Genomic DNA, 16,044 nt, shown 5'->3' with positions numbered 1-16,044 from the left:
ATATATATATATATATATATGTTATAAGTTACATAGACACACACCTCATGGAGGGATTTGTAATCCAAACTGTTGCAGTGCCAATCAGACTTTATGTTCTCCATCATACTGCCTGATTTCTCGTCTTACTACCTGAAAGCAACCATTGTTTTTCTCGCTGAGACGTGTAAGCAGCGTGGGTTAATGTAGTGGCAGTTGTATGGTTTTAATCTGCCCACCCGGTTATATAATGCATCATCTTTGTGGTCCAAATAAATTACTCTCGCAGGCTCTGGTCTTCTATTGAATTTATTTTGGGCTCTCGTAAAACTGCACCGGGCCACAGAGGTTACCTCATGATGACAGCTATGATGCTTTGACAAGAGCCGTTAGGAAATTAAATTAGGCAACAAAAAGGCCCTCAAACGCACCAGAGTTCATTAGTGATGAAAAAACCCTGTGTATTTTGAAGATATCAAGAAGTCTGTTGTTGCTTATGCAGTATTTACTTGTCACATAAAAGTAAAAGAGTTTATAAAACACAAACTATTAATAGACTGACCTGTTACAGGGCCCCTTTAGAACTTGCAGAGCCAATAAAGTAATCTTGCCACTAGCTTACAAGCTATTAGCTAAAAAACTAAAGCTGCTGACATTTCCTGTCTTGCACAAAAATTTGTTGGTGTATTGGTGAATGTATTACGTGGGTTTAAATGTTGAAAAGTCAAGTACATGTGTGACTTATTATGTTCCTCCATTGGATATTGAGCTTTTGTTTTGGGACAGTGTATATCACCTTTACTGCAACCTTGCTGTTTAAGGATCATGTATGACTTAAATGGGTGGTTTATGAGAGATCTGTTAATCACTGAATCTATGAGAATAAATTAGCAGGAGGTAAAAGAAGTGTTGAAAGACTTACGGATGAGAAAACTTCTTTGATGGAGCAAGAATTTAAGCATAAATCCCACTTTAGCTAGTTTAGCTAAAGCACTAGTGCTAAAGTCAAACCATTAATGTTCATGTAACGTTTTATACCACAATTACTTGAGATTGAACAAATACTCCAGAGTAAATGCATTTTAATTATTGGTTGGAATTTAGCTAACCTGTTGAAGCATCTTTTAGGTATTAAAACTATGTTTTTTTTTTATTTATTATTATTTTAAATAGTTGTTAGCAATCACCACAATAAAATCTGTACATGTTAAATCCATTTTATGTAATTATTTAAATTGTAATAGTTTATTTTTTCACTGTACCTACAAGCTCAACACATTTTTTATAGATTCCTGTTTGAAGAGGTCATTATCCTACCAAAGATATAAAGATCAGATCATTAAACTACAGCAGCATGTAGAAATATGAAAACTGAATATGAAGTTAAACTTCCTGCGTTCAGTGAAAAATCCCCCAAATAGAAAATAAATTTGCTGATCTGGAAAAAGAAAGTGATGTTTGAGAAAAAACTTATTTAATTTTTTTATTATTATTATTTAAAAGAAACTTTAGAATATATCATTCCTCTGACCTGAAAGAAAGGCGCACACTTTGAAACAGAAATACAAAATCCGTACATTAGTTCGATCTGCATTTTTGCAGTGCATGCACACTGCCTACCGCTAATGCATACTAAACATGGCTATGCATAATACATAGGCTAAAAATAGACGAGTGGAATGCTAATTGGCGATAGGGCATCGCTATGGTGGGTGCTAATTGCAGTCATAATGTTTACAGCACAAGGAATTAATGATATTTTTACTGCGAGTAATTGAGCCCGTTTTGGTCCGGACATGTGACGAAGACGACGGCTCCAGTTCCCCTCACAAAGGAGCAACCGGTGGGGTGTGTGACGGTCGGGGCTTTGAACAGGCCGGCCTGACACAGACATCAATGAGCCAGGTCCTCCGGGGCTGAGGACGGGCAATAATTAATCTTCCCTGACATCATCATCCTCATTGTCACCTAGCAACTGTCCACTTAGGGAAGCGCAACAGAAGCCTATCGGGGGCTGCCCAGAGTGTGTGTGTGGGTGTGTGTGTGTGTGTGTGGGTGGGTTTGCGGCGCTAGCTGACTGCAATGCAAATGCCACTATGATCAAAGTGACGCCGTCAACCTTTTCCACATCCACAACAGTATTTACCTCATTAAATTTACAAGAAAGTAAAAGTTAACACAGAGAGAGGTGGGGAAAAACAAAGTACATATCTAATTTCAAACGGATTTCTGAAACAAATCAAGCCTCGGTTGAACAAAACCGCGCAACAGCGTCATTATTTATGAAACCAAAATCAAGCGGTAATGGAAAAGCTGTGTAGGAAAACAATGCCCCCCTCCATCCCCTTCACCCATTGTGCTTAAGCAACTGGGCTCTGTTAATCACACACGCTTAATTAACTGATCAGTGAGGGTTACTACCTCTATAGGAGATGGAGCTTTGGCCATTTACTGCTCTGGATTATACAGATGCGCTTTAACACAATGCTAAAGGAGGGAAAGACATTAGTGATGCCTTCAGAGAAGAAACTGTTGCCCATCTATCCGGGAAGGGTAATAATGCAATTCTAGACAATTCGAATGCCATTATTTCACAGTGAGATGCCTCGTTCACAAACGGAAAACGTTTTCCCAGAAGTGAATGTCCCAACCTGTCCATCCTAAGATCAGGCTGAGAAATGCTCAGATAGATAGCAAACCCACCGCCCAAAAACCTACATCTACGTGTCCACAAAACTCAGTTAGCATGCTAAAGTTCAAAACAGAACAATTAAAAAAAAAAAAGACTGAACTCTTAAGAGTAAGTCTTTAGGGTCATGTAGTTGCCTTCGAATGATCAATCTGACTTTAGGAGCAATGTCCTAAACTAAAAACAAAAAACAGTTGTTGGACCATAATGCATTGCACCAGGTTTGGGTAAAAACTAAACAGATTAGCTGAGACTTCTCATCCCAACTGTGGTGGAGGAGGAGGGACGGCTTGCAGCTAGAAAACTCCATCGAATGTCTTCAAACATCACAGACAAGGTCATCCGTCCAACAGCGAAAGCTCAACCCACACTGGATAACGAGTGAAACAAATGACAAAGAGCAAAATACCACAAGAAAGAATGGCTGGCCGACTAGAATTAAGCAGAAACAACTTTTCTTACCCCAGCGCAGGGGAACTTGGGTGCACCAATGGTATGTGAAAGCATGCATGTTCAAACAATGGTACAGTACGTGTATATTTATGGACAGAAAACAGCAAAGGACATTAAAAAATGGATGTAAACACTTCCTGAGTTTGTTTGGAGGAGTGATGGCCGTAGACTCAGCTGAGAGGAAGGATCTACAGTAACGCTCGTTTGTGCAAATAGGACGAAGCAGTTTGTCTACAAAGGAGTTTTCTGGTTCTGCAACAGCTACATTCATGGTTGGATCTGTCATTGTCCGACGGTGACGTTATTTTAGACAGAGTTCCCCGACTACCTGCACTAGACGGAGGGGAAATCCCAGGACCCAGCTGGCCTTCCTGTTGAGACCTTCAGAGAGCCGGACAGAAAAAACAAATACTGGCAAACCCTAATGAAGTGGCAATGCTAGAATAAAGTATAATAACTTAACCCTCCAATTCAACCTCACACTCCTGGATTAAGCATTCAACTGTAGTCGAGCATCAAAAGATACAGCGCTCACACCTCTGGTCATCTCCTGGGTATTTTATCATTTATTCTTATTAATATCAACATGCATGAGTGGCTTTGAGTCCTTCACCACTGCGCTGATCGTTCAGGGAATGAAGGGGACAGTGAACCAAAGCATGCCCTAAACGTTTGTTTGTTTTCTGTCTTGTGCAGGCAAATCCATCTTCTGGAGGGAAAATTAAAACAAAGGCGGCATTTAAATAACTTCCATTAAATGTTGATGGGCTCCATTACCTCCACCAACCACCTGACCAGATAAAAAGAGAAGCAGTTGTCTTTTTTTAATGTCAATGTGCATAACACACACACACACACACACACACACGCACACACGCACACACACACACACACTCAAAAAAGGGACCAACCTGGGAATATTACTCAGACTGAGATGCCAAGAACATCTGCTGGTATGACAGCACCGCCTAACTAGTATTTTCTGCCTCAGTAAGAGGCAAGATTAAGTTGTCAAATAAATAATACTGCTTTCTGGTATGCACACTATGCAACACAACACAATCCCAGACACACACACACACGCACACACACATCACGCTGCAGACACCCCCAGCTGAAACAAGTCGAGACAGTCTGCAGATCAGGAAAAAGTTTTAAAAGTAAAGTAGCTCAATGGCTTCAGATGCCGTAGACATACAGCTTATGTACGGTAAATGTGTTTGTTTCCATATGTATACATTTGTCTATGTGCAGGTGTACATATATATATATACATCCACTTACTAGCAGCTTTATCGGACATGTTGCTAGTACAGGGTCAGGTGTCCTTGTTCCCCAGTTCTTCGTGGCAGAGAATCGACACTGCAGGAAACATTCCTCATAGTCCATATTGAAATAATAGCATCACACTTTTGCTGCATATTTGCCCCAAAGTGCTCTAGTCAGTTGAGATTTGGTGAATGTAGAGCTCATTGTCTTTTGTTCAAGGAACCAATCAGAGATGGTTTGAGTTTTTCAGCATGTTGAATTACACTGTTAGAAGTGATGATGCAAGGTCATAAAGAGATAAATGTAGTCAGAAAACATATTCGGGTAGTTTGTGACTTGTAAGCTATGTCTGACTTAAACTAAGAACCCAAAAGTGCACCAATAAATAAACCCCCACATCTTAAGCCATTAGCATCAGCATGAACTTTTGATATAAGACAGGATAGATCCATACTTCTCAGTTGCTTGTGGCAAACTGTGACCCGGGATGTCAAAGCTGAAATGAAGACTCATCACACCATCTGCTATTGTCCAGTTCCAGCTAGGCTTTGTGGATTGCTTCAGATGGTGTTCTGCACAACTGATTATTTGAGCTGTCAGCCCATTCACCTCTGACCTGAACAACTGGATATACTCTCTTTTTTGAACCATCCATCCATCCATTTTCTAACACCTTTGTCCTTAGTGGGGTCGGGAGGGTTGCTGGTGCCTCTCCAGCTAACGTTCCGGGCGAGAGGCGGGGTCACCCTGGACAGGTCGCCAGTCTGACGCAGGGCAACACAGAGACAGACAACCATGTACACTCACCTAGGGACAATTTAGATAGCCAACTAGCTACCTACCCACCTGTCTAGGTGGGTAGGTAGCAAGCTAGGTGGGAAGGCATGACAGGTAGTCAGGTAGGTAGATAGGTAGGTAGCCAACTAGGTGGGTATGTAGCTCGCTAAGTAGGAAGGCATGTAGATAGTTAGCTAGATAGGTAGCTGGCTACGTGGGAAGATAGGTAGGTAGTTAGCAAGGTAGGTAGATAGATGGGAAGGTATGCAGATAGTTAGCTAGGTGTCTAGCTACCTAGCTATCTAGGTAGATAGATGTCGTAATTTTTTTTGTATTTTTTACCCACCTTGCTATCTAAGTAGGAAGGTAGATAGATAGGCGTCTTTATTTTTATCCCATCCTCCCTTCTTGTAGAGAAGACCTGTCCTAACACCAAACGGCAACCAGACTCCTCACACCGTTAGCCTCAGCTGGCAGTACAAGACATGCTGAACAGAAACTGTCCATGGCTCAACAACAACTGGAAACTGCAGATGGCAGTGCACTCAGGTAAAAGACAGTGACAGAGTTCTTCTGCGTGTTTACTGCTGGAAAATTGGGGAATAACAGCCTGTCATACGGGGACACATCAGCCTTTGTTAAAGAAATTACTTTGCTCTTCACCCAGCTCTCTGATGCCGGGCCTCATGCACAAATTGTCCATTTGGCGAGTGCAGTCTAAATGGAACTGCGTCTTCGCCATGTTGCTCCACCACAGCACAAAGAGGCCGTGGCAGATAGGAATCCAATTATCCGAGGCAAATAATGGATGTCTCATTTAAGATGTGCGACTGTTGCAGCAGTAATGGCAATGGCACAATTTTCCCAAAGCCAGTCTCTATCAAGCGCATCACGGTCTGTTCAACACTAACTCATATACATCCGCGTATGGCGAGAAGTCAATCTCCGCAGATCATAATAAATCTTTCGCCGGCGCGGGAAACGCGGTGGAAGAAAGAGTGTTTACTCACATGTAACGCAGGTGTGGGTTCTGAGCGAAGGCTCGAGGCTGGATCACCCGCAGATTACAATTCATGATGGTCCTGAGGAGAAAAAAAGAGATAAAGAACAGATATCAAAAAAATGACTGGATTTACTCTTTCTTTTCCCCTCTTTTTTTATGCGGACATATTCAACTCCAAGCACAGATTCTCATTATGTCGCTATCACATACACAGCGGGAGGGCGGCTGGATTTCTCATCCCTTATCCAGATTTTCTTCCATCATTTGGTACGGTTTTCTCCTTTTTCTTCTTTTAGTTTCAAGACAGAAACATACAGAAATGTACGTAAAAAGGATCTCCTCTAGAAAAAGAACCTATGTCACCTTACAGACGTTCACGCAAAAAGAGAACATATCTCAATCTTTTCTTCGTCTTCACATCCTAACCTCAACCTGCGTGCGCATCGTGCCGAGCCGAGTCGAGGACCAAACAAAAGTTCACTTTGAAGCACCCTTTGGTGCAAAGTTTGCAAACTACTCTGTCTTCCATGCAAACGGAAGTGAAATTCCTCGCCGGAGGAGCAGGCTCTGTGTCATTGTGCTGACTTGTATAGGAGTGAAATAGTAATGAAATTAAACTAATCCCCAGTCTGCCAAAGGAGACCCAGTGGAATTCCCACAAGGGCTTTCTGGATCTCCCAGCGCCGCAGTACGGGAAACACTGTTCTCAATTGCAATTGTAATGACTTCTAATCTTGTAATCACAGATGCCTCATTCCAAAGAAGTCCTTGACATCCCTGACATCAGCGAGAGCTTCATAAAGCACGGAGCTGATTGCACCCAGCTGCTGGTGCCAATTACCTTCCCGCCCCCCCAAAGAAGATCAAATCGTGCCATTCTGGAGATTTGCCATCACACAAACGATCCAGAGGTCATTAGGTAGGTTTTTAGGAGAATCCTACAGTATATTCTACAGTAAAAAGTAAAATCTGACTTTTTCCAACAATTAAAAGCTGTGCCACCATGGTAGGCCACCAAGATCAGGGATTAGATGACGTTTATCAGGTATAATGAATTGTCAACACCAGTTGCATTAACGATGTGGTCATAAATGGTTTAAAGTTCTGGATGAACATATTTGACTGAAGAAAAATCTGAATTTCTGGATGCAGGGTTTCTCTCTCTATACTTTTAATACGCTTTTACAAACGATTGAGACAAGGCATGAGCACTTTTACCCCGTAAGAAGGTTACCGTTTGAAAGCCACACTTCTCCTGTGGTTCAGGTCCCTTTACCAAAATGCCAAACAAAGTTTTAGAGTTTGCACCTGTTTTAGCACAGCACAACTCAGAATCATTTCTCCTGCTTACAAGGCAAAAAGGTTGTTTTTTTTTTAAGTTGCTTTATAAATCGATTGACAATAATGACCAATGTGTAAATGATGAAGGTTGGTTTGACAGATAAAAAAGTTCCAGCTAACCAACAAACACAATTTGGCCTTGGACAAACTTGCCCAAATCTTTGCAGTTTCCTATTTTTCTTTCCTCTAAAACATAAATATTGATGGGAAAATTGTAGCTCCCTGTTATATATATACATCACCCACAAACATGTTCATATTAAGTGTCAGCAGTTTTAATTAGTGTTTGAGGTAAGCAATCCAAACTTGACACATGGGAGCTTCATCACTTATTGTTTTACTGAAAATAATTCTCTTTTTTGTGTCAAGTTTTGTCAGTAAAGTTGTAAATAGTTGATAATTTGTGTTTCCTAGTAAAGCTGTAATCTAATTAATTGATCCTTAAAGAGACAGTATTATGTAAAATCATCGTTTTTGAGCCTTGTATCATGTTATGTTATTTTTTTATCATAAATATACCTGGAGTGTTGCATAGACTCTTTCAAAAATGTTTAAGAAATCCTTTAATCTCTATGGCAACCATTCATCTAGTCAAAACACCTGGATGTTTCTCCTTCTCAGAGCTGCACTTTCCAAGTCTCCACCTCACAAGAAAACTCCTCCACTTGGCTCCTTCAGACTAGCCAGTAGCAATTAGCAAACACCTGGTGGAACTGCACATGTACTGAGCTCATTATAGGAGCTACTTATTTGGTACAGATAGCATTTTTATAAAAACTGAAGGTAGCAGAGTTACATGACTGTGCTATGAAATGGCCCTATGTGCAGGGGCGGATCTAGAAAAATATTTATGGGGGATTTTTAGGGGTGGCAGTATAAGCCCCTAAGCTTATAGAAAGTGGACTGACCCACATTACTTCCTGTCTAAATTTAGAAAAATAAATAAGAAAAATAAGAAAACAAAAAAATAAATAAAATCAACAATTATCAACCTACAAATAAACTCTGTAAATAATACAAAAAATAGAAATTTAAGAATAAAGTAACAAAATTCAAATGGATAAAGAAAAAGAAAAAATAGCTCCAACAACTTTTCCGCCTTTTCTCGCTCTATGTCGGCATTGGACCCGTTGCCATGGCAACCGACAAACAGCTCAACGAGCAAATAGAGCAGAGATTACCGATCAGGGGAATCAACACCAAAAAGCAAACATTTCCCACACAAAAAAGTAGCAAAAACACTAAAACAGAACATCCAGTCTGTTACATTATGTTGTCAGGCATAATGACAACATAATGTTGTCACTGTGATTATTAATAAATTTTCGCCTGATCAACGCGGTGGTTGATTAGCTGATTTAAACAGCTGTTCTACTGATGACTTGGTGTGCGGGTTGACCAGTTTTAGTGCTAACAGAACCAAAACACACCGAACTGCACAGCACATGTTAATGTTATCAAAGTCAATACCAGGCCAGCAACAGTTAGGCTAGTATAACTGACCCACTGCTCACTTGTTCAATATTTTCTTTAAATTAAAACGTTTTCCTCACCTGTGAAATCTGAAGCCCTTATTACCATTATCTATGGTTTAATTAACTGCTAAACATTGCGTCAGTTGTTCTGATTCTTTGCGTGATTGTAGTAGTTTCCTGACCGCCGATATTCCTGACTCAATGGACAGTAATGGGCATGTGTGACTTACGATAAATCACGTAATGTCCAGTCCAGTAATATTTATCCATCAATGCTGCTGCCTCGCGCTGTGTCCTTCTCTCGCACTTCCCGCTACTTAGCAGTGGGTGTCAGGTTACATTGTGTTGCATTCAATGTTGTCGGAAAAAAAAGAGTTTCATGCGCTTAATGTCCGATTTGCCATAACTATTTATTGAATTCATTGTCGCTAGCTGGGGTGGCAACAGGGGTGGCAAGGCTCTCGTTTGGGGTGGCAACTGGCGCCCCTGCCTATGTGTCTGAAAAATACACAACACTGCCCCTTTAACTAATTTTACAATAAAACCAATTTAATTTCTTATTTTTCCATCAAATGTTATTCTACCTAAATGACAGTCAGTAGTTCTGGGTTATGCAAAAAACTTGAGTTAGTGTTAATTCAAAGTGAATTTTAATGTTAGTCTGATAGAACATTGTTATTTAGTATTTGAAGTCGCTCCAATTGCCTTTTTCTGTAGCCTTGTCTAAGAAATTATGCTTAAAAAGAAAAAAACAAAAAACAAAAAAATGAAGGCCTAGTGGCACTGTGCAGTTTACACTAAGCCTCAGTAAGACAGCTGCTCCCACAGATCAGCAGCAGGAGCATAACAACAGTTCTGGGTCTTACTGTTAGCGCTCCAACTCCGAACCGCACTCGACATCGGCGAGATAATTTTGAAAACGAAAGCGCAGAATCAATACCAATCACGTTAGATCTGCAGAAGGCTGGAAATGATTTGCCCATAATATCAGCCTCCTGTTCCAAAGATCTGCTCCTTCATTACCGCACCATCTTTTTTTCTCGTTTTACTCCTGTAGAGACGGTGATGAGAAGGTTAAACGTAACACCCCCCCCAAAAAAACAAAAAAAAAACAAGCAGTGACTCTTCCCAGGTTGGTCCTGCGCGCTGCCTACAGAAACGGCAGCGTCACAACGGGGTTGTGGAGGAGCCCCGCGTCCCCCGCATGAGGCAGCAAAGGGAGGCAGGCGGTAATGAGAAAAATGCTAATTTGGCGGTGCAGATATTGCACTTGGCCTCCATGATGAGGGATCAGGTAGAGAGGCCAGCTCCGACTGTGGAGGGCAGAGGAGAAGATGGCTCTTTGAGTAGAGGTGGGAGGGTTGGAGGGGGTGAAGGGGGGGATTAAGTGGAAGTGGAGGTCTGAAACGCACGCGGCTGGAAAGTGTGCGGGCGCGGAGCGAGAAAGCAGCGCCACCTATCTTTAAAAACAAAACAAAACAAAACAAAAAACGTGAAAAGATTCGCCATGAAGACCCTCAGCTCCTCCAGGGACTCTTGATTCAATTTCCATGTCTTCCTTCTAGCGTCATCTGATCAGCTGCTACCCAAAGCAGAGCGGCTTCTCAGGGTTTGACTGGCAAGAATTAAAGGCTTCTTTAAACTTCAGCTCATGTTAGCAACAGAAATACTCCCTTCAGGCGGCCCTGCTCACTCAACCAACATCTTCATCTTCTCCTTATCAGCCATTTCAGAGTGTTTTCTGAGCCAAATCGCTCCCGTCATTTTTGCCACAGCTAACTTGATGTTCTGTGTGCTTTGCGAAGGCATTCACACCCCTCAGATCTGCTCATATTCTGTTGTCCCGCATCGGACTTACTAGCATTTTACGTCACAGGCTAACGTAAAGTAGCGCATGTGAAGTGGATGGAAAATAATATCTTGTTTTCTTTTTTTAAAATACAAATAGAAAGCTGAGAAGTGTGGCATGGATAGTTTTTCAGTCCCCATTTATTCTGTGACTTTGAAATGAAGTCCAGTGCAAACCAACTGCTATGTGAAGCAACCTAATTATTATTAAACGCCGTCTTTAATGATTTTTTTTTTTCAGAAAACCTAGCAGAAACTTTCCCGTTTGGCGTTTGATAAGCTAGCTTGAGGAGCTAAGCTATCTGGTAGCCAATCAGACAGATCAGCATGGCAAATAAGATTTCAATAATTTATTTTAACTTATGTTTTATAATGATTGATAAACAGATTAGATTTTATGATTTAAAATATATATATACGATTTTTAATTTATTTTTCAAAAAAACTTTGTTAGAAACCATGACAGAAATATCAGCGTCATGAAGGACATGAAACACAACAGTTAGGCCAATAAAACATTGTGGAGGAATTTGAAGCAGAGTCAGAGTATAAAACAATATTTTAAACCTCAAACATCTCTGTTAGCAAAGTTCAACACTTCATGCCACAATGGAAAGACTATGGAGAAACTGCTAATCAAAAAACAGTGACAAGAACAAAACTATTTTAAAAGAACAGTGAAAACAGGTCAGTTTGCCACAAACACAGCAGACCTGAGGGAGAGGATGATCTGATTCGATCAAATCAAAACCAATTATCTTGGGCAAATGGAAAAACTCTGTAGGTGTGGAAGAAATCTAACACTGCATCTCAACTTTTACAGACCATCCCCAGTGCTAAAGACATGGTGGTGGCAGGATCATGGTGTGATAAACGAAGTTAGAGTTGCTGTCACCATGGAAGAAAACCTTTTGATGCTTAAAAATTTGAGATTTGGGTGGAAAACATCGACCGGAGTCACAATGACGTCGCTAAGTTCAAAGCATATTGATTTGTTAAAATGACCTAGTCAAAGTCCATACCTAAATCCAACTGGGAATTTGTGGCAAGATGTTAAATTAGACGTTTCTGGATGACATCCATCCAATCTGACTGAGATGTTGCTATTTTGCAAAGAAGAATGGGTAACGAAATGTGTCTCAATTTGAGCAAAGACATACTGCAACTGGAGTAAAAGTTACTTCTAACAAAAATACTCCACAATTTTCAGATAGCCTTAAAATATCAGGCAGACAAGCATTTGTCTCATAACACTCTACAATTACCGGCCTCTCAACTCTGGGCGATATGAGCTTTAAGTTTCATCACGATATTTTGTGATCATGATAAAAGTGATCAAAAAGAACAATTTATTGCTTCCTTTATAGGTGACTGTATGCCTGTGACTGTGTGTCACAGCAATTATAGCCCCACAAGCACAAATACTGCTCTTGAAAAATGTTCCCATTTGTCATACGATTCTTCAGGACGTCGGTCACACGACAACAGTGTCACTTGTATCACTAAGCTGCAAATCCTAACTGCGTTTAATCCTATTTTTAACTTTATTGACGCTTTCTTTGAACAAACAGTGGCGAAAATAGTAAAAGTAACATCAATTTTTAAAACATCGTTAGCTGGAATTTACTGTGACAACAATGAATCAATACTATGACAAGAAATGTATCACGATAAACGATACGATAAATGCACACCTCTGGTTCTACTTCAGTTTTTTTTCCCTAACCAGAAAAAAAAACTGAACAGCATTTAAGTGTGTGTTCCCCCCTTATACACACACACACACACACACACACACACACACACACACACACACACACACACCAGAAGATAAAAGCATCAGCACTCACAGTCTCTGTAGTCCGGTGTAGAGCTCCATATCAACGTCTCTCAGAGTCTGCAATCCCGTCCAGTTCTCTAAGTGTCTGAAAAACGAACAAGAAAAAGAGGGACGGTAAATGAGACATACCTTCTCATCCGAGGGAAAGAAGAAAACAATAAGAAAACAAACAAACCAAGAGACATGATGGGGTGAGGAAAACTGCTTTTCCAAGTCCCCCGCTGCAAATTAACTGGCTGCGTTTTGTCAAAAGTTTTTGAATTCATATTCATTTAAACTGCAATAATTGGAACAGCTCTGACAGAGTGCTCTCTGCTGCCCTCTGATAGATTTAATTGCCAAGAGGCAGCTTCTGAGGCTTAATCTATGTAAGGGGAAGTGGGAGGGAGGAGAGGACCAAATAAACACTGCAGATGGCTTCACTTCTGTTAGCACCGTCAGACTCCATAGTGAAGCGCTTTCTGTGTGCTGGTGGGATAAGGAAAGTGCAGTTCATGCCTATAAATTAGCTTCGGGGAAGGAAAGCGGCTATTGTGGAATTAAAAGTTGTTGTTTTTTTGTTACAGTTTCAAAAGGGACGACATGAATCAGGGCCACGGACTTTAACGGTGAATGAATGAGGAGATAAAAAAAAACTAAACGAAGACGTGTGGAATTGTCCTAAACGAGAGAAGATGAGGAAAAAAATGGTGGCAAGATTCAGGAAACTGTAAACGTAAGTTTAAATCAAAAGGCAGGAGATGAACGCTCAGCAAATAACAGCATTACTGCTAACTGGAGCCACATACGCAGCGAACAACATGTTTAGAAGAGTTACTAAAACGATCTGGTTGCAAGCTCACGGGAACACGTGCAGGCCGAGCCCGGAGACAGATAATCAGATCACAGCTTGTATTTTTTGACAGCGTGGGGGAAAATTATGTTCTGGCAATTGTTTTTGTCAAAACCTATGTTTCGGTGTTCTCTGTTGGAGCCCGGGCATCTGGTGTACGATGATGAAGCGGGAGCTGAGACATCACATCACGTTTGCGTGAGTCAAGAGCTCCGGGGTGGATCAGCCACTTTTCATACGGTCGAGGAGGATGCAGCTCTCCCTGATCTGAACTTCATCATATATTTGTGTTTTGGTTCTTCTGCACTTAAAAAACAAACAAACAAACAAAAAAAAACAAAAAAAAAACAGGCTTTACAGTTTCAGCTGTACTATATCAGTTCTTGCAGTTTATTTGTTAATTTTTTCAGGCCAAACACACTGACAGTGGATGTGGAAATTTCTGCGGATGCAGTGACATCTAGTGGCACAAACTGCTAGTTGCGGCCAAATGCTGATAATTGGACATTTCCAGTCAAGAGTTTTGGGCCTAAAACAACCGAACATGGAGAAGCAGCATTCAGGTTCTACACACCACAAATCTGGAACAAACCTCCAGAAAACTGCAAAACAGCCGAAACACAGAGTTCCTTTAACAGCCGTCTGTTTAGAAATCCCTCTGATTAGCAACAACTGGAACATTGATCAACATGTCTGATTTTGATGACGGCCTTCAGTTGGACTAAACACTTAAACACTCGCAGAGATGACAGTGTTTAAGCTTGCATGTGTATGAAGGACTCGTACAGAGAACATCATCCGACTCTGACTAAGCTGCTTCACCCACAGATCCTTTTGTTGTCCTTGAAATCTTTCTGAAGGTTCTGTCTCCACTCAGGCGTAATGAGATCAGGAAGCGAAACCTAATTGCAGATGCACAGCAGATTGGGACTGATCTTTACTCAGACATAGAGAGGAAACGGATGCATCATGCTAATTCCCGTCGAATCGAGCGGAAGCCGAGGGACGAGAACAAAGATGATTTCAATCACCGAATCAGTAATAAACAACGATAATCAGAGCTAGTTGCCTATAGAGTAGACAGTAGTTGTTGTTTTTTTTTTCTTTATGGATACAATCATACTTTCACTGCGGGGGCACTAATAGCTGACCCAGCAGTACAAATGAAATAAAATAGTGTGGCAGCTATAAGTGCCTCACACTGGCAGTGACAATGCTGCTGAGATCATTTCTAAAAGGAGGGGATGGGGGGGAACTGCAGACTCTAAAGGCAGAAGGCGATAAATCTCACGCGGATTTATTCGTTCACAGCGGATGTAGCTTTACGGCGAATATGCTGAAGGAGACTGGGACCAGAGCAGGGATGATCCACATTCTGGGATGATAATATAATAATATCATTACCTTCCTAAAATAAAGTCTTTTTTTTGTTAAATGTGATTCCCCCCCCCTAAATCATCTCTTGGCAAAAAAAAGTGGTGATTAAAAAAAAAACAAACATTCAATTTAGTAAAACATGACACACCATGGTAATGAAAAATATGCTATACACCTTTGAATTTTTTGTTCTTCACATTAAAAAACAAAAAACAGGCAAATTAAACGACTGCCAATTATTTCAGGAATGTGACAGAATACTACTTTATTCGTATAGCACCAATTTAAACTAAATGGTGCTACATGTATAAAAAATAACATTAGAAGTGACAAAAACCCACAAAAAATATACCAAATCAATTAAAATACAAGTCAATGTAAGGCAAAATGAAATAATAAAAATATTAGAGAAATTCAAACATTAAAAGCTTTAGAGGATCTCATCTGCTGTAAGGTCTGGATCTAACCAGGATTCATACAAGTGACATTTTTCTCTTTTAATTTCATAATAGCTGGAGTTTAGTGTAAAGTTATGGTTTCTTTCTGAAGCAAAGAGATAAAAAATGTTCATTTGTGAAGAAGTTTTCCATAAAACTGTCAGACATGGAGAAAGACTCTCATTACCTTAGAAAGGCTGAATGGCAACAACATGAACAAACTTCCTGTTTTTTTGTTTTTTTTTCCCTCTCCTCCACGGTAGCAATATTGCTAGTGACAACCCAAATCATCAAATTACGGTTCATACAACCTGGTTACATACGTTTGGCCAGACTTCAAACATCCTAACAGCATGAGCAACAAATGACGACGTTAGCTGAACAGTCTGCATGAATTTGGAAATATTCTATTTGATCTCAGGCCTGGTGCAGCAGTCGTGCCGCTCCGGCCCCACGGAACTCCGAGGCACATGTTTTCCCAGCATGTTCCGACGGCGCTCCAAATGGAGTTCTATCATGTCGCTAAATGTTCTGTCATCTCTTCTCCCTCTTTAAGGGACCAGTAAATGTTTTGTCTTTAGGTCGAGGGGTCAGACGTTGCGGTGAGCACGCCGTCGTCTTCATGGGTTTTTAAGCAACTCCTGCGACGTTGTGATCCCAAACACGCCACGTAGGTGGCTGTTGTGTTGGTAGCCACAAAACATCACACTGGGAATCACTGAGC

At 40.8% G+C, this 16,044-nt stretch overlaps 1 protein-coding gene and 1 long non-coding RNA gene across 6 annotated transcripts in view; one reads left to right on the top strand and one right to left on the bottom strand.

Annotated features, from left to right (window-relative positions):
• Nucleotides 1-16,044, bottom strand: part of ntrk3b (neurotrophic tyrosine kinase, receptor, type 3b) — a 327,306-nt gene that overhangs the window by 262,480 nt on the left and 48,782 nt on the right. For all 5 annotated transcript variants that reach the window (XM_016669998.1, XM_016669995.1, XM_016669996.1 and 2 more), the window contains exons 2-3: nucleotides 12,685-12,759; nucleotides 6,178-6,249 (exon numbers count right to left, since the gene is read on the bottom strand). In XM_016669998.1, the coding sequence (XP_016525484.1) occupies nucleotides 6,178-6,249; nucleotides 12,685-12,759 (147 nt within the window). The remainder of the gene's footprint in view (nucleotides 1-6,177; nucleotides 6,250-12,684; nucleotides 12,760-16,044) is intronic.
• LOC107835890 (uncharacterized) lies at nucleotides 8,865-14,598 on the top strand. Its single transcript, XR_001661730.1, has 3 exons — nucleotides 8,865-9,003; nucleotides 11,885-11,886; nucleotides 14,587-14,598. It is a non-coding gene; the product is annotated as an uncharacterized LOC107835890 (long non-coding RNA).

Source organism: Poecilia formosa, unplaced genomic scaffold, assembly GCF_000485575.1.
Source record: "Poecilia formosa unplaced genomic scaffold, Poecilia_formosa-5.1.2 Scaffold29, whole genome shotgun sequence".
NCBI lineage: Eukaryota > Metazoa > Chordata > Actinopteri > Cyprinodontiformes > Poeciliidae > Poecilia > Poecilia formosa.
This window is presented reverse-complemented; position numbering and strand designations above follow the sequence as displayed.